General features: G+C 43.5%; 1 protein-coding gene across 5 annotated transcripts in view; it reads right to left on the bottom strand.

The window, feature by feature from the left end:
- Positions 1-24,015, bottom strand: part of LOC132383183 (transcription factor MafK-like) — a 105,769-nt gene that overhangs the window by 57,383 nt on the left and 24,371 nt on the right. For all 5 annotated transcript variants that reach the window (XR_009508563.1, XR_009508564.1, XR_009508565.1 and 2 more), the window contains exon 3: positions 3,108-3,170. Coding sequence is in view for 2 of the 5 variants with exons in the window: in XM_059954068.1 (XP_059810051.1) it covers positions 3,108-3,140 (33 nt within the window). In the remaining 3 variants the exon portion in view is untranslated. The remainder of the gene's footprint in view (positions 1-3,107; positions 3,171-24,015) is intronic.

Below are 24,015 nucleotides of genomic sequence, written 5' to 3'. Positions count from 1 at the left end.
AATGCACTTTGAACTTTAAACGTCATCAAATAACAATAAACTTGAACTTGAACATCTTGAGAGAGGTTAGACAGACCTGGATTGTTCTCTCTAGGGTGTTAGAGATTGGGAGGAGATCTGATAGAAATAGAGTGGGGGGAAACTATAGCTTCCTTGACCATCACTGAGGAGGGTGAGAGGCAACTTGGCAGGGCTATATTTTTATACGTCAGATAAACTTTATTCCTAATAAAAATATCAACAATAGTACAATACTGTAATACCATCAGACATAGCCACAGAATTTGGCCACTTGTCACATTGAGTCTGGTCTACCATTCCACCATGGCTAATTTATTATCCCTCTCAACCCCATTTTTCTGCCTTCTCCCCATAACCTTTGATGTCCTTGCTAACCAAAAGCCTATTAAACTCCGTTTTAAATGTACCCAATAAGTTTGCCTCCACAGCTGCCTGTGGCAATGAATTCCAGAGATTCTCTACACTCCAGCTAAAGATATCCCCCTTCATCTCTGTTTTAAATGAAGGTCTTTGTATTCTCAGACTGTGCCCTCTGGTCCTAGACTCCCTCACTGGATGAAGCATCCTCTCCACATCTAAACCTTTCAATATTTGATAGGTTTAAATGAAATCCACCCCCATTCTTTTAAACTCTAGTAAGTACAGGCCCAGAGCCATCAAACACTCATTTATTAAGCCTTTCCATCCCACAATCATTCTTGCGAACCTCCTCTGAACCCTCTCCGACGCCAGCACGTTTTCCTTAGTTCCAAGTGGCCTAATTCTTCTCCTAAATCTTGCATGTTATGGTCTTAAAGGGCCCCAAACTAATCAAACTATTCCAAGTGCACTCTGTACAATGCCTTAAAAAGCCTCATTGCAACAAGTCTTGTTCTGGCCGTACAAAGGGTAGTGAAAACTACCCAAAGCATTGCTGGCATCAGCCTACTGGCCATCGAGGACATGTGTACAGAAAGATGGCCAGAAAAAGATCAGCAATATCATTAAGGACCCCACCTGCCCCGCTCATGAACTGATGTTTGTCCCATCGGTGAAGAGGAACATAGCATCCGCACCAGGACCACCAGGCTCAAAAACAGTTATTTACCCCAAGCCAGACTGCATAACACATCCAGCCATTAACCCACCCCATCGCCACCAGATCCACATCAGTCACTCCACCTCCAGGGCTCCCTGAGCACCCTTCATATCCCAACATGCTTGCACTCCACGCCTCACACCTACCCTGACACAGTCACTGCCCTATTGTGTTCCCACGTGCCTTGCTGCTTCTGAGAAGAGTTCCTCTTGCCAAGTCACTTTGTCAGTTTATCATTCTGTTTTGCAGGATTGGTTTTTGTATTTATGTGTTTATGCTGTTACAATCATTTTGTTCTCCTTTACACGTGTGCTGAAGAATAACAATAATCTTGAATATTGAAAACATGCAAATGTCTTTTATTCTTACATTGATAGTCAATAATATTATGTCATGTTCTATCACATTCCTTAGAACCAATAGGACTGTTGCCACACATCGCCCTCCGGGTTGGTATACCATAACAATTATTGAGGGCCTTCCTCACACACTTGGCAGCGGTGTATAAAATTACGAGCAGCATATATAGGGTGGGCAGCCAGCATCTTTTCCCCAGGATGGCAATGGACATTACCAAAGGCAACCTTTTAAAATAAGTGGAGGAAAGTTTAGAGATGTCAGAGGCATTTTTTTTTTACACCTGCGTTGGGCAGCTCAGTCAGGATGAAGTGTGAGGAAGATGAATATGAGATGTGTGACATGGAACAGTAAAACAACATTGTGATGATCTATATAAACCCACTCCTTAATCAATCTTACTCTTCTTCCTACATTGCCCATAGTCTTCCATTTTGCCTTCCTGCATGTGCCTATCCAAGAGACTCTTCAATATCTCTAATGAATCTACTTCTAACAATACACCTGGCAGCATGTTCCACATACCTAAACCATCCTCTAGGCAAAACTACTGTATACACTTCTGTAATCACCCCAAAATTATGCCCCCTTTTAATAGCCATTTCTGCCCTGGGAAAAGGTCTCTGGCTATCCACTTGATCTAAATATCATATATACCTCTGTCAAGTCACCTCTCAAACTCCTTTGCTCCAGGGAGAAAATCATGAGCTCGCTCAACCTTTCCTCTTATGACAGGTTCTCCAATCCAGGGAGCATCCTGGTAAACTCCTCTGCACCCTCTCCAAAGCTTCTACATTCTTAAATAGGCGACCAGAACTGAACACAAAACTCCATGTGTTGCTGACCAGAGTTTTATAGACCTACGTTACCTTGAACTCAATTCTTGAATTCAATTCGCTGACCAATAAAGGCTAACATTTCTCGTGCCTTCATACCTGCCCTCTCAACTTGCTCGGCAACGCTGAGGGATCTATGGACGTGGACCCCAAGATCCCTATGTTCCTCCTCATTGCAAAGGACCTTTCATGCAAGTTTGGCCTTCCAAAGTGAATGGCTTCACACTTTTCTTGATTGAACTCCATCTGCCACTTCTCAGCCCAGCTGCACATCCTCTCAATGTCCTGTTGTAACCTACTTCTACCTTCTACACTAACCTCAACACCACCAAATTTTTCTGTCATCTGGAAATTAATACCCTCTTGGACTTGTTTCCTTTGGCCCACGAACCTTTCTGACTAATGGAAGATCTTCCCTTCGTTTACTCCCCCTAAAGCCTTTGGCATCTTGTCCACCTCCATCAACAGTCCTCTCCAACGCTTTCTCTCCAGGGAGAATGATCCCAGCTTCTCCCCTCTCACCATCATTCCTGGAATCCTTCCAGGGGCACTCTTCCAAATTCTCTCTAAAGACCACCACAGCTTCATCAAAACTCGGTGAGCTCTATCAGACTTGGTACTCTGGCCATGGTCCAAGTGGGAAAAAAAGCTCCACTGTTGTACTTCATAACATCTTAAAAAAAGGTGTGTTGGAGTATTAAAATGAAATAGTCTGGAAAATCTGTTAACCCACCACCAGAGCTCCAACATGCCAGATTACAATGAAGAATTACACAGGGGCAAATGACACAGCTGAGTAAAAGTTCCACCATTACCTTCAATGCCTTGCTTTCTCGGTTGGCGCTCATACTGCAATGAACTTGACCGGAACACGCTCCCTGGATCAAAGAAGAAGGCAACAGGTCAGCTATCAGTTCACAACACAGTAGTGTAGCAGTTAACAGAATGTTTTACAGAGCCGACGATTAGGGTTGAACTCTCCCATTAACTGTAAGGAGCTCATATATTCTCCCTGTGACCGTGCGGGCTTCTTCCCAGTGCTCCAGTTTCCTCCCACATTACGAAGACGTACAGGTTAGGGTTAGTATGTCGTGGGCCTGCAGTGTTGGTGCCTGAAGCATGGAACACCTGCAGGCTACCCCCCAGCACATCCTCAGTCTGTGTTAGTAATTGGTGCAGAACGATGCACATCATTGTATGTTTCGAAGTATGTGTGACAGATGAAGCTAATCTTTAACACCCGTCAAGTCTTCCAGGCAACACTGCTGACATCACTTCCAGTGTGACTCCAGCCCCCACCGACGAGGTAACCAATCCCCTTCCCCAAAATTCCCACATGGCTCGCATGCAAGCCTTCCTCCAAGTTAAATTGACTTCCAGTGTGCGAGTGAGTGGTTGAATCGGGTAGGGGGGCGCGGGTAGTTGTTAGGAACGTGGAGAATAAAGTGGGGATAGCATGGGAGCAGAGTCAGGGCTGGTTGATGGTCAGCATGGCCCAGGTGGGGCAAAGGGCCTGTCTTTGTGTGATCTGGAACTCCATCAGGTCAGTCACAATCCTACCGATTGGTAGAGGGACATATCACATACGCTGGAGAAAGTCAGCAATCAAGCAGCACCTATGGAAAGGAATAATCATTCAGTGCTTTGAGCTGAGACTCTGCATCAAGACTGGAAAGCAAGGCAAGGAACCCAGAGTAAGATTGTGTGTGTGGGGGGGTGGGGGAGGAGGGGTAGGAGTACCAGCTGGCAGGTGATAGTGCGTAACCAGGTGTGAGAAGACAGATCACCGTTTCTTGCATTAGACTCCCGCCTCCAATTCCAGATTTAATGAGGTTGAAAGGGGCGTTGTCCCCGACTAAAGTCCAAACTTTCCTTCTTTGCATTGATAGTGTAAAAAGGAGGAGCTGTGAATGCCTGGGAAGTTTCTGAGAACAAAAGATAAGCTGACATTCAGTCACCAAAAAAAAACCTTATTCTAAATTCAGTAACTGAATTTTGCCAGGAATTCTGGTCCAACAGAGAGTGAGGAAAGTCACCTATTTTGTCCACCCACTGGACTACCAGGTAAGACCAGCCTACTTTAAAAACTTGGTAACTTCTGGTTTGACCTGGAGTTTGAGGAGATTCGGCACGTCACTAAAGACTCCAGCAAATTTCTACAGATGTACCACAGATAGCATTCTAACTGATTGCATTGGCACCTGGTATTGAGGGGCCAATGGACATGAAAAAGCTGCAGAGGATTGTAAACTCAGCCCACTCTATCACGGGCACGGGCATCAAAGGCTGTTTCAAAAGGTGATGTTTCAAAGACGCAGCATAAGTTTTTAAGGACCCCTACCACCCAGGACGGGCCTTCTTATTACTAATATCAGGGAGGAAGTACAAGATACTAAAGACATGTACTCAAAATTTTAGCGACAGCTTCTCTGCCAACAGATTTCTGAATGGACCGTGACCCCACGGTCCTCACTATTTGTTCTATATAATATGTGCCCCTTTGCCCCTTTTTGTGTCAGTAAAACTAGTTTCTCTGGGCTTAGTAGCAAAGTCAAACGTGAAGGCCAGGAGTTGGACTTGCTTGTCAGAGCTTATTTGAGATGCATGTTATTTGGGAGCATTTAATAGGGTAGTGGGAGCTTATTTCCACTACCATACAACCCCCCCCCCCCACCTACTATAACAACCTTAAAGAACCTATTTATATATTTATTTGTATAAAATATACAATAAATTACAATAAGATATAAATATTTTACTAATTGTAATTCATAATATATTTTATGTATTCCAACGTACTACTGACACAAAACAATTTTCACAACATATATCATTGAAAATAAAACTGATTCTGGTCAAACAGACTTACAGCATTGCTTTGTAAAACCCAACATGCCATGTTTGTCTGCTCAGAACCAATTATGAGTTACGACACAGAGCGTCTAGTTCAAGACACAGCATAAAACAAAATGTGCAGATTAATCAAAAACAGAAGTGGTCTTTAATCAGGAGCAGAACCTCATGTTTGTTCAGCATTCCCCATCTTCATAGATAACAAGCTTAAAATTCTTCAGCACAAAATAAATTTATGATCAAAGTACATATATATGTCGCCATATACTACCCCAAGATCCATTTTCTTGTGGGCATTCACAGTAAATACAAAGAAACATTATAGAATAAATGAAGAACGCACATGAAAAACCTACCAACGTGCAAAAGATGGCAAACTGTAAATGCCAAAAAGAGAATAATAATTAAATAAGCAATAAAGATCAAAAATGTGTTTATGAACTGTGGACTTTTTTTCCAGATTTACAGTTTTTTTATTTTGTGTGGGTTTTTTTAACCTGTTTCTTTTCTGTTTTGCTGTGCACGGGAGGAGTTTTGGGGTTGATATTCTTGTTCAATATGTGGGGGGGGGTGTGTTGGCATTCCTGTTCCCTTTTGTGTGGGCGGGGGGGGGGGTTTGGGGATTCATGATTGGGATGCCGTTCTTCTGTGTGTGGGGAGGAGAGTGGGTCTGATGTTTCCCGCTGAACGATTTTCATGTTCTTTCTTTGTTTTGTGGCCATCTGGAGAAGACAAATCTCAGAGTTGTATAGGGATACACACTTTGATAATAAATGAACCTTTAAACCTTTGAATATGAGTTGTAGGGTCCTTAAAAGTAAATCCACAGTTTCTCCATAGGTTGTGGAATCAGTTCAGTGTTGAGGTGAGTGAAGTTATCCCTTCTGGTTCAAGAGCCTGATGATTGAGGGGTAATAACTATTCTACAACCAGGTGGTATTGGACTTGAGGCTCCGATACCTCCTTCCTGATGGCAGTAGTGAGAAGAGAGCATGGCCTAAATGGTAGCTTAATGCCAAGCTAGCAATTCAAGCTCTACTGTAGCTTCTGAATACAGAGGGTCTGCGTCAAAGAGAAATTTTGTTTTTGTCTTAAAACTAAACTTTATTCAAAGTAAAAAGTATTTACAAAAGAAAAAATGGTTTAAAGATTCTACATTTGTAGTCATTATAGTCAATAGAGATTCAGATTTAGTTCATTATGTGCATTGAAACATACAGTGAAATGCATTGTTGGTGTTAACAACCAACACACCCAAGAATGTGTTGAGAGCAGCCCGCAAATGTCGCCACACATTTTGGTGCCAACACAAGATGCCCACCACATTCAGCAGAATACAACAATACAACAAAGCAGAACATACTAAGTGTCAAAACAACAACAGGAAAACAGAACCCATTGCAAACCTCCCTCCCACCAACGCACATATACAATCCTCCAACCCCAGGACAGACTGTACTCGGCCTTCGGCCTCCGTCGGACTTGTGAATGAATACACTCAGTAGTGTTAACTTATTTTTATGCCGCAGACTGTTGCCACTTACGTGGCCCCTGGTGGTGTAACACTTTGTTAGTGCCAGTTGTACAATCGGGGTTCAATTCCTGTCACTGTTGGTAAGGAGCTTACATGTTCCCCCCGTGACCACGCCGGTTTCTTGCAGGTGCTCAAGTTTCCTCCTCCATCCCAAAGATATACGAGTTAGGGTAGGTACGTAGTGGGCATCTAGGTTGGCATTGGAAGCATGGTAAAATTTGTGGACCACCTACAGCACAGCCCTGATGCATTTCACTGTATATCTCAATGTTTGCACCAAATAAAGATAATCTGATCAAGCCTAATGCCCTTTCGTTGTCAGCAGGTTTTGCCATCTGATTTGGCCCTTCCACGTGTGGGAGCAGGAAGAGCCCAGACTGCGGGCCTTTCCCTCATACCTTTTACATTGTCTGTGCCAAGCTGCAGTGCCGCCCGTCAGCACGTCACAGTGCACCCATCAGCATCACTGAGCAAACTCGCAAGAAGCATTGCCACAAGAGAGCAGCATCCATCATCAAGGACTCGGCCATCGTGAATAACTTCACTTACCTCAACACTATCAACTCACTTTCAAGGTCTCTACAATTCATACTCTCAGTACTATATGAATGTGTTCATTTATTATTTGCATGCTTGTCTTCACTTGCACATTGATTGTACGGTCTTTGTGAGGAGTTTTTCAATGATCCTATTGTATTTCTTAGTTTTACTATGAATGCCTGCAAAGAAATGAATGTTAAGGCAGTAAATAGTGACCTATACATACATTGATCATAAATTTACAATCAGCAGCATTCCCTTACGGATATTTTGCTCCGCTGGAAGACCAACAAGTTTCATGCAGACCAGAGGGTTTGCCAATCAAAATCAGTACATAAGTGTTCCTAAAATACTCTCTATCCTGAGCTCAACAGATTGGCATAATCACGGAGAGAGCACGCAAGCAGTTATACAGTCGGCCCTCCTCATCTGCGGATTCCGTATGCGCGGGTTCAATCAACCGCGGATCAGGAAAACCCAGAAGTTCTCTCTCCAGCACTCGTTGTTTGAGCATGTACAGACTATTTTTTCTTGTCATTTTCCCTAAACAATACAGTATAACAACTATTTACATAGCACTTACATTATATTAGGTATTATAAGTAATCTAGAGATGATTTAAAAGTACAGGCAGTCCACGGGTTATGAACAAGTTCCGTTCCTGAGTCCGACTTTAAGTCGGATTTGAAGTTGGAACAGGAACATCCGGTATTATGTAGCCTCATTTAGAAACATAGAAACATAGAAAATAGGTGCAGGAGTAGGCCCTTCAGCCCTTCGAGCCTGCACCGCCATTCAGTATGATCATGGCTGATCATCCAACTCAGAACCCTGCACCTGCTTTCTCTCCATACCCACTGATCCCTTTAGCCACAAGGGCCATATCTAACTTCCTCTTAAATATAGCCAATGAACCGGCCTCAACTGTTTCCTGTGGCAGAGAATTCCACAGATACACCACTCTCTGTGTGAAGAAGTTTTTCCTCATCTCGGTCCTAAAAGGCTTCCCCTTTATCCTTAAACTGTGACCCTTCGTTCTGGACTTCCCCAATCAGAAACAATCAGAAACAATCTTCCTGCATCTAGCCTGTCCAATCCCTTTAGAATTTTATACGTTTCAATAAGATCCCCTCTCAATCTTCTAAATTCCAGTGAGTATAAGCCTAGTCGATTCAGTCTTTCTTCATATGAAAGTCCTGCCATCCCAGGAATCAATCTGGTGAAACTTCTCTGTACTCCCTCTATGGCAAGAATGTCTTTCCTCAGATTAGGGGACCAAAACTGCAAACAATATTCTAGGTGCGGTCTCACCAAGGCCTTGTACAACTGCAATAGAACCTCCCTGTTCCTGTACTCAAATCCTTTTGCTATGAATGCCAACATACCATTTGCCTTTTTCACCGCCTGCTGTACCTGCATGCCCACCTTCAATGACTGGTGTACAATCACACCCAGGTCTCGTTGCATCTCCCCTTTTCCTAATCGGCCACCGTTCAGATAATAATCTGTTTTCCTGTTCTTGCAACCAAAGTGAATAACCTCACATTTATCCACATTAAATTGCACCTGCCAGGAATTTGCCCACTCACCTAACCTATCCAAGTCACCCTGCATCCTCTTAGCATCCTCCTCACAGCTAACACCGCCGCCCAGCTTTGTGTCATTGGAGATGCTGCATTTAATTCCCTCGTCTAAATCATTAATATATATTGTAAACAACTGAGGTCCCAGCACCGAGCCTTGCGGTGCCCCACTAGTCACCACCTGCCAATCTGAAAAGGTCCCGTTTACTCCCACTCTTTGCTTCCTGTCTGTTAGCAAAACGTTTGTCTTAGTATATAGTATATATTTTACCTTTCTATGCCTATAAAACACTTAAGAAACATAAGTATTTCAATAATTAAACCACTACCTTGCTTAGTAATAATTGTAGCTTTCATCAGGGCAGGGCCTTTCAAATGCTCCATTAAAATTGTTCTGATCCTTGACTGACTGTAGTCTGACACTTTTCCAATGACCGATGGCGTTTCACCTCTTTCCGATTGCTTTATTACTTCCACTTTATTTTCAATCGCGATCGTGATTATTTTCGTGAACAGAAACACTGCAGATTCTGAGGTCCGCTGCCAGGTCCTAATGTCCACCGCACGGAGACAGGTGAAATAAGGTCTGGGGTTCCACTGAGTCCTAAAGACCACCGCATTGACACAGATTAAATCAGGGACTTGAGCATCCGCGTTTTTGGTATCTGCAGGGGGGGTCCCAGAATCAACCCCCCATGGATAAGGAGGGCCGACTGTATTTCGTTTGGAGTTGGAGGAGATTTGACATGTTCACCAAAGACTCTAGAAAATTTCTACAGATTTGAAGAGCATTCTGAGAGGTTGTACCATCATCTGGTATGGAGGCACCTTTGCACAAGATTGGGAAAAGCTGCAGAGGGCTGTAGGCTCAGCCAGCTCCACCATCGAGGACATCTTCAAAAAGGTGATGCCTCAAAAATGCAATGCCCATCAATCCCCTAGGACATGCTCTCTTCTCATCACTAGCATCAGAAAGGAGGAGCAGGAGGCTGAAGACACACACGAAATTTTAGAAACAGCTTTATTTCCCTCCATCATCAGAATCCTAAACAGATAAAGAACCTATGAACAGTACCTAAATATTTTTTTGCTCTCCATATTTAACATTGTTAACATATTTCTTATTATAAATTGTAGTATATATTATGCATTGCACAGTACTTCTGCTACAAAGCAACGAATTCCAAAACATATGTCAACTGACAATAAAGGTGATTCTGATTATGAGCTTGGAGTTCCTGCACCACAAAGTCATTCTCCCAAATTAAGCTTTCTTTTTTTTCCGGCTCAAATGTTTCTTAACGGAGCAAGAGCTCGAAGTGTTAACAAGCCTGGAACTATTGTTGCTTTCAATTGAAGAGAAACAAAAAGAAAAAAGCACATATTTGACATGTTCATTTTTACCCTGTCTGCCTGCCAAAGAGTAAGACTGCCAATGATCTAAACAGGGGCCTCTTCTATGTTCCTACTGAGCTTAGCTAAACCATTACAGATCAGACAGCAGAACTGGGCCTGGGTTGGTTTGTAACCACACCAGCGTTAGAAGTTCTAAACCTTATTTGGTAATCCTTAAAACCACACCCCTAAATGAGTTTTTGATCACTTCCCTGAATATCACTGTGGTTCTGGTTCAGCTTCAGAGAATCCGCCTTTCCCTGGGTGTTCTGCTTCATAGTGACATTTTGTAAGCAGAAGGCTGATTATTGCTTTTTGTGGAAGTGGGCACTCAAGGCATCTCTGTACAAAATCACGTGAAAATCATAGTAATACAGACCTTTCAGCATCCTCATCTTATCAATGCCGACCAAGTGGCATCAGTGGAATTGATGTCAAGACTGGACTTAGCAGAGTAGGATAGCAGCTGGCATAACGTTTTACAGTGCCGGTGAAAGAACAGGGTTCAATTCCCACCTCCACCTGTAAGGAGTTTGTACTTTCTCCCTGAGACCTTGCGAGTTTCCTCAAGCATTCCAAAGACATGTGTGTTCGGGTTAGTACGTTGTGGGCTTGCTATTTAGCAACTGTAAGCATGGTGACAAATTGCGGGCTACCCCCAGCACACCTCAGACTCCGTCAATCACTGACTACAAAGCAACACACTACACTGGATGCTTCAATCTGATCACTTTGACCACGTCACGGTCACTGAAACGGCCCAGAGTGGCAGCTGTAGGGGTCTTAAGGTAGGGTGATGCGATGGTCATCTGGTAGTGTGGTGGAGAATTCCACTAGCTCTCCACACGCAACGTTTCTGTCATTTAGTCATTTTCTAGGATTTAGATGCTTCCAAATCCTCCCTTGAGGAAGGTGGTGGTGAGCTGCCCTCATAAACCTCTCTGGTCCTTCTGGTGAAGGTGCTCCTTCGGTGCTGCTTGGCAGAGGGGTGTGGAGAGATGAAAGTGTGTTCAAAGGTTCAATTTATTATCAATGTATGAATGCAGAATACAACTCTGAGATTCGTTTTCTCCAGATAGCCACAGAATACAGAAAACTATAGAAGCGGTTGAAAGAAAGACATCAATCACCATCATGAAAAGATAAAGAAATAAAGCCTCACAAATCCCAAAGACCCCATCCTCTCCCTCGCACAAAGCCTAAAAGATCAGATTCAGATTTTAGAAATCAGCAACAACGGAAGGAGCGGCGATATATTTCCAAAGCAGAATGGTGCACAACCTGGAGGAAGCCTTACCCTTCCTGGTGGTACAAGTTATCACGTTCCAGTAATGAGTACGGTCCACGAAGTACCACAGGCCACACAGAGGGTATGAGCTGGGGATGTATGAGAGAGAAGGTGGATGGGTGGCAAGGGAGGGGGAATAAAGTAAGAAGATGGAAGGTGACAGGGGGAAAAGGTAAAGGCTGAAGAAGGAGGAATCTGATAGAAGACAAGAGTAAACCATGGGAGAAAGGGAAGAAGAAGAGACACCGGAGGGAGTTGATGGGCAGATGAGAACAGAGTGATAAGAGGGTAATTAGAATGTGGAATGAAGAAAAGAGACAGAAAGGGGAGGGAGGAGGATTTACCGGAAGTTAGAGAAGTTGATATTCGTGGCATCGGTTACAATCTATCTAAATGGAATACGAGGCGCTGCTCCCCTTGTTGCGGCAGTATAGGATTCTGTGTAGTCATGTCAGAGTGGGAATGGGAAGTAGAAAAGTAAAGGGTGGCCACAGGAGATCCCGATGTTTGCGCCAGGCAGAACAAAAGTGCTTGATGAAGCAGACCCAAACTACGTCAGAATCCTCAAGCATGCCAACATCTCTCACATAGAGGATCTAAAAGGATCATGTTAAAAGGAGGGCAAAGAGCCTGACAGCATTGGGAATGGAACCAACACTTAAGCAACTGAAGAGACAGCTGCCAATAGAGCTTAGAACAGTACAGTTGAGGAACAGGCCCTTCGGCCCACAATGTTGTGCTAAATCAGCTAAAAAGCAAATCAAAATCACCCGAACACTAATCCCTCCTACCTACACCATGTCCATATCTCTCCATCTTCCTCATATTTATCCATCTAAACGTCATTTAAAAGCCTCTAATGTATTTGTCTCTACTGCCATACCAAGCAGGGCATTCCAGGCATCCGCCACTCTCCGAGTGAAAAACTTACCCCTCACATCCCCTTTGAACCTATCCCCTCTCACCTCCAATGCATACCCTCTAGTATTTGACATTTCAACTCTGAGAAACAGATACTGTCTATCTGCTCTATCTATACCTCTCATAATCTTATAAACCAATCTCAGATCTTCCCTCAGTCTCTGCCACTCCAGAGAAAACAACTCGTTTGTCCAACTTTTTGTGATAGCACTCTAAACCAGGCCTCTCGGGACATCCAAGGTTCTCTCGTCTTTCCATCCCTGTCCTTCCTTCCAGTAGGAACATACAGTACATTTCCTGTAATTTGTACAATTGGTCTTTACACACCTTTTACATGCATGATGTGGACTTATCAGTAAGAAAGGTGTTCCAAATGAACTCTTCTCAATTCTTGCCTAATGCCTTTGTAATTTGCCCTAACCAATTTGAAACTCTCCCACAAGGAGCATACCTACCCTAAAAGTTAAGGAGTTGTGGTCACTGTTCCCTAACTGCCCACCCACTGAAAGGTCAGTCACTTGGCCAGGCTCATTACCCAACACTGGGTCCAGTGCAGGTCCTTTCATTGGGCCATGCACATATTGATTTAAGAAACCCTCCTGGATTCACTTAACAAATTCACCCCATCTAAACCCCTTGCACTAAGAAAGTCCCAATTTATATTAGGGAAGTTGAAGTCCACATAACACCCTATTATTTTTAGAGATTTCCTTAATCTGATTACATGTCTGTTCTTCAGTGTCCCGGTGGTTATTGGGAGGTCAGTAGTACAATCTCAACAGAGTGATTGAACCCTTCCTATACTTCTGAGTTCTAACCAAATGGACTCAGAGTCAGAACCCTCCATTATGTCTCCCCTGAGTGCAGCTGCAATATTGTCCCTGATTAGTAGTGCAAATCCCTTCCCTCTTTTACCTCCTTCACTATGAAAACTTCAAAAACCTGGTACATTAATCACTCATTCCTGCCCCTTTCACAGCCAAGTTTAAGTAATGGCCACAACATCGTAGTTCCATGTACTGATCCGTGCTCTAAGTTCATCACCCTTACCCATAATACACATAGCATTAAAATATACACACTTCAATTGAATCAGGGTAAGTTCAAGAGGCTGCAGCTGAAGACTACAGGAGCAGTAGTTTTTGAGGTGTTGTAGCAAGGTGGATAGACAATGGACATTTGGGTAATTGTCTTTTGACAACAACCCTCCACTTTGTTATTTCACAACAATAGCTGCCTTTAAAAATATTTCACGGTTGAGACTTTCTTTTAAATTGGTAAGCCAAACTTCCTGTAAGTGAGCACGTAGGCAAGCCCATTATGAAGCACAAGTGATGTGTGGAGGGGCAAGGTAGTAAGTTTGCAAAGGACACAAAAGTAGACGGGGAAGGTGGTTATAGCAGGATTATGATCAACTGGGTAAGTTGGTAGACTTATAGCAAGTACAGTTTAAATCAGATATTGCAGTTTGGGATGAGAAATTGTGATAAGACTTTCACAATGAATGGAGGGTCCTATGGGGTGTTGTGGAGCAGGAAGATCTAGGGGTACAAGTATGTGGTTCCCTGAACTGGCATCACAGTTAGTCAGGGCGATAAAGAAGTCTTAGCATTTTCCCCTTCTTCAGTCAAGGCACTGATGCACCATCAATAACTCTCGGAGACAGGAGGGTTTTATTAGCAACAGAAGAGACCACAACATCCTGGAGACTGAGGGAGGAGCAGTGCCTCCAATCGCCGTTATACAAGGGTCTGTGGGAGGAGCCACAGGAGCAGTCAGCAGAGGAGCGTGTCCAGACAGGTATACATAGTTTACCACAGACACTGAGCTTAGAAACTGGGATGTCATGTTACAGAGGTACACACTGTACTAAAGGCCCTCATCAATCAAGACACTGAGTGTAGGCTATTGGGATGTTATTCTGTATTTGCACAAGATGGTGGTGAGGCTGCATTTGGATTATTGTATTCAGTTTTGAGCTTATAGAAATTATAAGCTGGAAAAAGTATAGAAAAGATTCACAAGGATTTCACCATGACTTGAGGGACTGAGTTAAGGAGAGATGTTGAGCAGGTTAAGACTACATTCATTGGAGCATGGTGGAATAAGGGCCAATCTTATAGTATCACAAGAGGTATAGATACGTTTAATGCACCGTCTTTTCCCACCATTGTTGAGGAAATCAGAAGGGCATGGGTTTTAAGCAAGAAGGGAGGAAGGTAATGAAAAACTGAGGGGCAACTTGATTCATATTTGAACTGAACTGCCAGAGGAAATGGTTGAGGCGGTAGATTTAGAATGATTCAATGAGTCAGAGATTGCATAGCATTAAAAAAAGGGAAATATGACAGAGCTAAGGTGAGTGGGAAGACAGATGATTGGGAAGTTTTTAAGGAACAACAGAACTTAACTAAAAAGACAAGACGGAGAGAAAAAATGAGGTATGAACGCAAGCTAGCCAGGAATATAAAGGAAGATAGCAAAAGCTTTTTCAGGTATGTGAAGAGAAAGAAGATAGTTAGGAACAATGTTGGGCCCTTGAAGAATGAATTGGGTGAAATTGTTATGGGAAACAGAGAAATGGCAAAAGAATTTAATGAGTACTTTAGATCTGTTTTCACTAAGGAAGACACAAGCAATCTCCCAGATGTATGGATGGGCCAAGGACATAGGGTAACAGAGGAAATGAAACAGATTGACATTCAGAAGGAAACGGTGATGAGTAGACTGATGGGACTAAAGGCTGACAAATCCCCAGGTCCAGATGGTCTGCATCCTAGGGTACTAAAGGAGGTGGCCCTGGAAATTACAGATGCATTGGTAATCATTTTCCAATGGTCCTTAGATTCAGGATCAGTTCCTAAGGATTGGAGAACGGCTAATGTTATCTCACTTTTTAAGAAAGGAGGGAGGGAGAAAACAGAGAACTATCGACCTGTCAGCCTGACATCGGTGGTGGGAAAGATGCTAGAGTCCATTATTAAGGATGAAATAGTGGCATATCTAGATAGCAGTGATAGGACTGGGCCAAGCCAACATGGATTTACCAAGGGTAAATCATGCTTGACTAATCTATTGGAGTTTTTCGAGGATGTAACCAGGAAGTTAGACGGGGGAGATCCAGTGGATGCAGTGTACCTCAATTTTCAGAAGGCATTTGATAAGGTCCCACATAGGAGATTGGTGGGTAAAATCAAAGCTCAGGGCATCGGGGGGAAGACATTGACATGGATAGAAAACTGGTTGGCAGATAGAAAGCAAAGGGTAGCGGTGAATGGGTGTTTCTCGGAATGGCAGGTGGTGACTAGTGGGGTGCCACAGGGCTCGGTATTGGGACCACAGCTGTTTACCATTTACGTTAACGATTTGGATGAAGGCATAAAAAATAACATCAGCAAGTTTGCTGATGATACTAAGCTGGGTGGCAGTGTGACATGTGATGAGGATGTTAGGAGAATTCAGGGTGACTTGGATAGGCTGGGTGAGGGGGCAGATACTTGGCAGATGGTGTTTAATGTGAATAAGTGTGAGGTTATCCACTTTGGGAGTAAGAACAGGAAGGCAAATTATTATCTGAACGGTGTAGAGTTGGGTAAGGGAGAAATACAAAGAGATCTCGGAGTCCTTGTTCATCAGTCACTGAAGGTGAATGAGCAAGTGCAGCAGGCAGTGAAGAAGGCTAATGGAATGTTGGCCTTTATTACAAAGGGAATTGAGTACAAGAGCAAAGAAATCCTCTTGCATTTGTACAGAGCCCTGGTGAGACCACACCTGGAGTATTGTGTACAGTTTTGGTCTCCAGGGTTAAGGAAGGACAACCTGGCTGTAGAGGAAGTGCAGCGTAGATTCACGAGGTTAATTCCTGGGATGTCTGGACTGCCTTACGCAGAGAGGTTAGAGAGACTGGGCTTGTACACGCTGGAATTAAGGAGATTGAGAGGGGATCTGATTGAAACATATAAAATTATTAAAGGATTGGACAAGATAGAGGCAGGAAATATGTTCCAGGTGCTGGGAGAGTCCAGTACCAGAGGGCATGGTTTGAGAATAAAGGGTAGGTCATTTAGGACAGAGTTAAGGAAAAACTTCTTCTCCCAGAGAGTTGTGGGGGTCTAGAATGCACTGCCTCGGAAGGCAGTGGAGGTCAATTCTCTGGATGCTTTCAAGAAGGAGCTAGATAGGTATCTTATGGATAGGGGAATCAAGGGATATGGGGACAAGGCAGGAACTGGGTATTGATAGTAATTGATCAGCCATGATCTCAAAATGGCGGTACAGGCTTGAAGGGCCGAATGGCCTACTTCTGCACCTATTGTCTATCTATTTTAGTCCAAGTTACCATCCACCAATGGGGAAATTGTTCAAGATCAATCCATTTGGGACCCTAATTCCCAACCAATCAGTTTCTAAATTCACAGTAAAAATCACTAGCCATCAATCATTTTGCATCTTCCCCATCTGAACCAGCCCAAGTAATCATTCTGGAATTCTCAAATATAGGCTACTCACACCCCCCCCCCCCCCCCCGACAAATGTTATGGCTTCTCAGGTTACAGAAATTTTCCCTTACAATATTCACAAATCATTATCTGAATATAATTGACAACCCATGGTTGGCTCCATTACGCCAAGACGCCTGAAGCGTTGAGTAAGGTTAAAATTGTCGGATAGGTGTTCAGTGCCACCTGCCTGTGGCTGACTGGTTTCCCTCTCTTCTCGCTACGTCTGTCGGGCGGGTAGTGCAGGAGTGTTGGGTCCCACACTGCCAGGTTCAGAAGCAGTTGTTGCCCAGCAGCCATCAGACTCTTGAACAGGCTCCACTATCCCCAGCGCTGAATAGGCTCCACAGCTGTGGCCTCACTTTCAGGTCTCCGCAGTTCATGTGCCGAGTGTTTTGCTTATTGTCTATTTTTTTACTATTTGTGCAATTTGACCTCTTTTGCAAATCGGATATGGGACCCTAATACTGGAGCAGAATTAGGCCGTTTGGCCCATCCAGTCTGCTCCACCATTTCATCATGGCTGATCCATTTCTCCTCAGAGCCCAATTCTCCCCATAATCCTTCATGCCCTGACCAATCAAGAATGAAGAAGTCTGGAGGGCATAGGCTTAAGGCAAGAAGGGAAAAAGTTAATGGAAAACTATGAAAGGTCTTGTTGTGTGTGTCAATTCTTTCGTGTTTCTTTATTTTGTCAGTGCCTCCAAGCAAGAAGATGAATCTCAAGGTTGTATTTGATAAATGATCTGCTAGGGGAGTCTATTGAATCTGGTGTTCTCAATGCAGCCTTCTCTACATTTGTAAGACCTGTCGTAAATTGGGGGACCGCTTCATCAAGCACTTCCACTCCATTCACCAAAAATGGAACTTCCTGGCAGGCAAAGATTTTAATTCCAACTCCCATTCATGTTCTGACATGGTATCCACTTATGCCACGATGAGGCCACTCAAAATGTGGAGGAGCAACACCTTATATTCCATCTGGGTAGCCTCCAATCTCAGGGCATTAGTATTGATTTTTCCTTCTGGTTTAAAAGAAAAATTCCCTCCCCCTCCACTCTTCTTCCATTCCCCACTCTGGCCTCTTACCTCTTCTCACCTGGTTATTATCTCCTCATCCTTCCCTTTCTCCTATGGTTCACTCTCCTCTCCTATCAGATTCCTTTTCCTCCAGCTTGTTACTTTTCCCATCCACCTTGCTTCACCTATCACTTTCTAGCTATCCTCTTTTCCTTCCTCCCAGCTTTTTTTTTAAATTTTGGAGTCCTTCCCCTTCCTTTCTCGTCCTGATGAAGGGTCTCAGCCTGAAATGTCAACTGTTTGATCATTTTCACAGATGCTGCCTGGCCTGCTGAGTTCCTCCAGCATTTTGTGTTTGCTGCTTCGGATTTCCAGCATCTGGAGCATTTCTTGTTTTTGACATGCATCTTTTGATTTGAACTTTGAAAATTTTGAGATACAGTGTAAAATTCATTCCCACTGAACATGTGAGAAGATAGTAAACACATTGATTTATTTCTTCATGCTTGTGCTTCGTGTTATGGGAAATATTTTGGTCATTTTTAATGGTAATTCTTGATATATTTTATTATAAAAATTGTGATGCATAAATTCTAAATGATATAGTATATAAATTCTAAATAACAATCACATTTGAAATTGTAGCACAGGGTTGCCAATATCTGGTTACAATATTGTACGTCTTATTTGCTCAATTTGTCTCCTTTAGTACTCTGTTTGTCACTTTGTTTTCCTAAGTTCAGTCAGTGGACTGTCAAACAGTTCAAGCATTTTGGCATCATTATCAACCAAGATCAAAGCCTTTGCAAGGACAGCCCAAACAGCAGCAACGGGCTAAACTAAAACCAATCTGGAAAGACAATAACATCGCTCTCAGATCTAAGTTGAAGCGTCTGCATGCACTTATGCTCTCCAACTTCTTGTACGCATGCGAATCATGGACTTTGACAGCAGAACAGCAAAAGAAGATCCAGGCAGTAGAAATGAGATGCTTCAGAAGACTCCTCGGCATCTCCTGTACAGAGCATGTCTCAAGCGACAAAGTACCGTCACCCCGCTCATGAGACACTACCGAGATCTACTGTCCTCGGTAAAGAGGAGGAAGCTGAGATGGTATGGCCACATGAGAAGATCAAGTGGACTCTCTTCAGGGAATGGTGTAAGGGAAAGGAAAAAGGGGCAAACAGAGGAAGCAATGGGCAGGCAACATTGCAGAGCGGACCAGAGAGGGCTTTGCTGCGACCCAGGCTCTCGCCCACAACCGGGAGAGACGGAGGCAACTAGTGCAGCGCTCATCTGTACAGCGGTCCTACGACCCAGGTGGGTTGCGGGATCCTTAACCGTAAAGGAGATGCGCGGGGCCAGTTCTGTTTTACACAGAGAATAACGGGTGCCTGGACTGAGCTGCCTAGCATGGTGATAGAATCAGACACATCAGCAACTTTTTAAAGTGATGTTTAGATGAGCATAACAGAGGGATATGGACAGTGTGTAGGCAGTTTGTCATTTAATTACTAATTTATTTGGTTTAGCACAAAATTGTGGGCTGAAGAGCCAGCTCCTACACTGTGTTCTATATTTTACTGTATCTTATTACTTTCCTGCAAGAAAATAAACTTCAAGGTACTACAAAGCAACATTTGGTCATTTTTAATGGTAATTCTTGTTATATTTTATTATAAAAATTGTGATGCATAAATTCTAAATGATATAGTATACAAATTCTAAATAACAATTACATTTGAAATTGTAGCACAGGGTTACCTATATATGTACTTTGATAATACACTTACTTTGAGCTTTGTGGGAGTCTTCAGTGCAGACATGGGCTGTTCCCTTTTCTACTTTACAATAATGGCTGTTCTAAATATGTTACGGCTGAGAAATGTAGATGCAAATATCTTTATAAAATTTATAAGCTGACTTTTGAGGACAGAATGTAAACAGCCCCCTTTGCATAGCACAAGTGATGGATGAAGTATCAATTCTATTCGCCACATACATTTACACGTATTAGGAACTTGCTGTGGTGCGTTGGCCAGGGCACAACATGATAAGATGATGAGAGGCATTGATCGTGTGGATAATCAGAGGCTTTTTCCCCAGGGCTGAAATGGCTGCCACAAGAGGACACAGGTTTAAGGTGCTGAGGAGTAGGTACAGAGGAGATGTCAGGGGTAAGTTTTTTACTCAGAGAGTGGTGAGTGAATGGAATGGGCTGCCAGCAACGGAGGCACGATAGGGTCTTTTAAGTGACTTTTGGATAGGTACATGGAGCTTAGAAAAATGGAGGGCTATATGTAAGCCTAGTAATTTTTAGGGTAAGGACATGTTCGGCACAGCTTTGTGGGCCGAAGGGCCTGAATTGTGCTGTAGGTTTTCTATGTTACTAGACAACAGTAACATTCAACCACTATAAAGAACTATATTAAAATAAAGTTTGAAATAGGGATATGGAATAAATGTGCAAAAATACATAAATACCAGTATGCACTTACAATGTAAACAGCATTATAAAAAGTGGTTTTAAGTGTTTACAGTGCATTCACTGAAGTAATAGGGGGACTATGGAGTGGCAAGCAGCCTCCCATTGTATGCGACAGGCCCATCAGTTCTGTCTCCGCACAGAAGGAAAAATACACTCAAGTAATTTGTCAGGCTGAGATTCTGACCTAACCCCAGCTTTGCTGTCACCCCGGGGGAATCCTAGAGATTGGGTCATACTTTCAGAATGACAGGCTGCTCACTTGAGGTGGCGATGAGGGGGAGGACTTGTTCTCTAGGTGAACTGCTGGAAACCACAGAGCAGCACAGCATAGAAACAGGCCCTTCGGCCAATGTGGCCCGTGCCGAACTGTTAACCTGCCTCGTCCCTCGACCCGCACCTGTGCTCATTTAGAAATACAGCACAGTAACAGGCCCTTCCAGCCTAAAGCACTCATGATGCCCAATTACAACCATGTGACCAATTACCCTGCTAACCCACACAACTCTGGAACGTAGGAGGAAACTGGAGCACCTGGAGGAAACACTCCCAGTCACAAGGAGAACATTAACTCTCCATACAAACAGTGGCAGAAATCAAACCCGGATCACTGGTACCGTAATAACATTATGCCAACCACTACACCTTCATGCTACCCGGACCATGTCCCATTTATGCCCTTATCCAAACCTCTCTTAAATGTTGGAATCGAACCTGCTTTCGCTATTTTAAATATACGCCAGAGAGCTGTGGAGGCCAAATGCGAATATATTGTTAAACAGGTTTACCAACTGCAGCAAGTCAAGAGGTATGGGTGGGGTAGAGGTTAAGAGAATGAGAAAAAATTGGAAAGTGCAGATGAAGATCATTTATTGAATGCTGGAACAGGTTTAAGGGGCTGAATAACCCACTGCTGTTTTTACTTCTTCACTGGAGATACAAGTGACTGTAGATTCTGGAAATCTGGAGCAACACACAAACTTCTGGAGCATATATGTCAAACTCAAGGCCCGCGGGCCCAATCCGGCCCGCAGTGGAATTATCTTTGGCCCGCAAGATTATATCTAATTACTATTAAAGCTGGCTCCAGTAATCGAAGCGCCTATAGTGTATGATATGGCTAATGCTGAGTTTATTCAGGCACCAGGTTTTCAGGGTTTTTAGTGTTTATTCGGTTTCCCTGGTTTATTTCCTGAATATCATTAATGAATAAATTTTTTTTCTATTAGAGCTGGCCCGCCGGAATATTGCATGCACCACTAATACTACAAATCCCACAATGCACTGCCAGCGCATTGCTCGTGCTTGCCTTACTCTCTCATCAGCATCCTTATGGCGCTAGTCACGTGTGGTCAACTTTCAGCTATCCCTCACCCCAAAAATGGCTGAACGAAAGGTGGACTTTGAAAACAGGGGTTTTCAAGGCAGGTGGGGGGCAGAGTATATGTTCGCAGATATAAAGGGCCAACCTGTTAGTCTTGTGTGCGGAGACGGTGTGGCTGTAATTAAAGAATATAACGTAAGATGACACTATGAAACGAAACACCACGGCAAATACAAGCATCTGGACAAGAAACAGAAGCCCGCGATGTGCGGTCAAAAGAGTGGATTGGTGGGCAGGATCCGGGAGAAGATGCGGGAGGAAAACGGCGCAGGTGAGCTGACAGCTTATCACTGCATCATACACCAGGAATCGTTGTGTGGCAAAGCCTTGAAAATGGAACATATAATGAGCACCATAACACGAGCCAAAGGTTTAAATCACCGCGAGTTCAAGTCGTTTCTGGAGGAGTTGGGTTCAGAATATAATGATTTGCCCTATCACACAGAGGTGCGACGGTGAAGCCAAGGAAAAGTACTGAAAATATGTTTCGAGTTGCGTGAGGAGATCTGTCAGTTCATGGAAAGCAAAGGGAAAGACACAACAGAGCTCTGGGATAAAAAGTTGCTTTGTGAAATGGCATTTCTGTGACATCACGAGCCATCTCAATGCGCTCAACCTGCAGCTTCAGGGGCGGGGTCGTATGATCACAGACATGTATGCTGCAGTGAGGGCTTTTAAAACCAAGCTGCGCCTGTGGGAGACGCTGATGCAGCAAGAAAACTTGAGCCATTTTCCGTGTTGCCAAACTATGAAAGAGCAGGTTTCTACCGCAGTGTTCCCACATGCAAAGTTTGCTGAAAAACTTAGCATACTTGGTGCCGACTTCAGACGGCGATTTGCCGACTTTGAAGCCCAAAAAAGCAGGTTTGAACTGCTCAGTAATCCATTTGCAGCTGACGTGGAAAGCGCACCAACCAACATAGAAATGGAGCTGATTGAACTCCAATGTAGTGACACACTCAAGGCAAAGTATGACTCGGTTGGCGCTGCACAGTTTCTACGTTTCATTCCTGACACAATGCCCCAGCTGCGTACCCAAGCTGCTCAAATGCTCTCTATGTTTGGCAGCACACATCTGTGTGAACAACTGTTCTCTTTGATGAAGATAAACAAAACATCACACAGGAGTAGTCTTTCTGATGAACACCTTCACTCAATTCTGAGGATTTCCTCAGCTCAGAGCCTGACTCCAAACATTGATGAACTTGCATCCAAGATGAGATGCCAAGTATCTGGCTTAGACTAGTGTGAGTCACAGAGTGTTGGCCTGTGGAAAAATGTTTTCATTAGAAATTACTCCGGAGAAGCTGCAGATAAAGCCATAAGAAATAAATGCAACTGATTTTTTATTTATTTAATGTTCAATGTTGTTTTTGTAGGCAATAAACTAAGCTTTGTTAGTTCCAGGTTAATATGTGTAATAAATTCATTTCAATAAGTTTTGCAATAAACGCCAAACCAGTCCGGCCCTCGACTTGTACCGATTTTTTAATTTTGGCTCACTGTGTATTTGAGTTTGACACCCCTGTTCTAGAGGAACTCAAAAAGACATTGCTCGCCATTGACACTGCCTAACATGCTGAATTCCTCTGTCCCTTTGTGTGTTGACTCACGAATGCCCACCTACCCACAATTCCCCAGCTGGTTTCACCTATCACCTGCCAGCTTGTACTCCTTCCCTTCCATGGGGTGATTTAGTTATGCCCTTGAGTTCCTCGTTCCCCCAACTGTGGGAAAATCTGTGTGAATTCACCCTCTGTTCCTTGTGATTTTATAAGATCACCCCTCACTCTCCTTTCTCCAATGAAAAAATATCTTCTCAACCTCTCAGTTCCTCAGGTCCTGGCAACATTCCTTTAAATCTCTTTGGCACTTTCCAACTTAATGGCATCTCTCCTACAGCAAGGTGACCAAAGTTAGAATATAATATTCCAAATTATTCTCTTTGGAGTGCAAGAGGATAGGAGGATGAGAGGAGACTTGATAGAGATGTGTAAGATGATAGACAGAGTGGGCAGTCAGAGACCTTTCCCTATGGTGGCAACGGCCAATACAAGAGGATATCCTTTAAATGTGAGTGGAGGAAAGTAACGGGGGATGTTTGATGTAGGTTTTCTTTTAAGCTACAGACACTTGTAAGTGTATGGGACACAGTGCCGGGGCTAGTGGTGGAAGCAGATCCATTAGGGACATTTAAGGGACTTAAGGTAGGAACATGGAC

This window comes from Hypanus sabinus, chromosome 29 (genome assembly GCF_030144855.1).
Source record: "Hypanus sabinus isolate sHypSab1 chromosome 29, sHypSab1.hap1, whole genome shotgun sequence".
Classification (NCBI taxonomy): Eukaryota; Metazoa; Chordata; class Chondrichthyes; order Myliobatiformes; family Dasyatidae; genus Hypanus; species Hypanus sabinus.
This window is presented reverse-complemented; position numbering and strand designations above follow the sequence as displayed.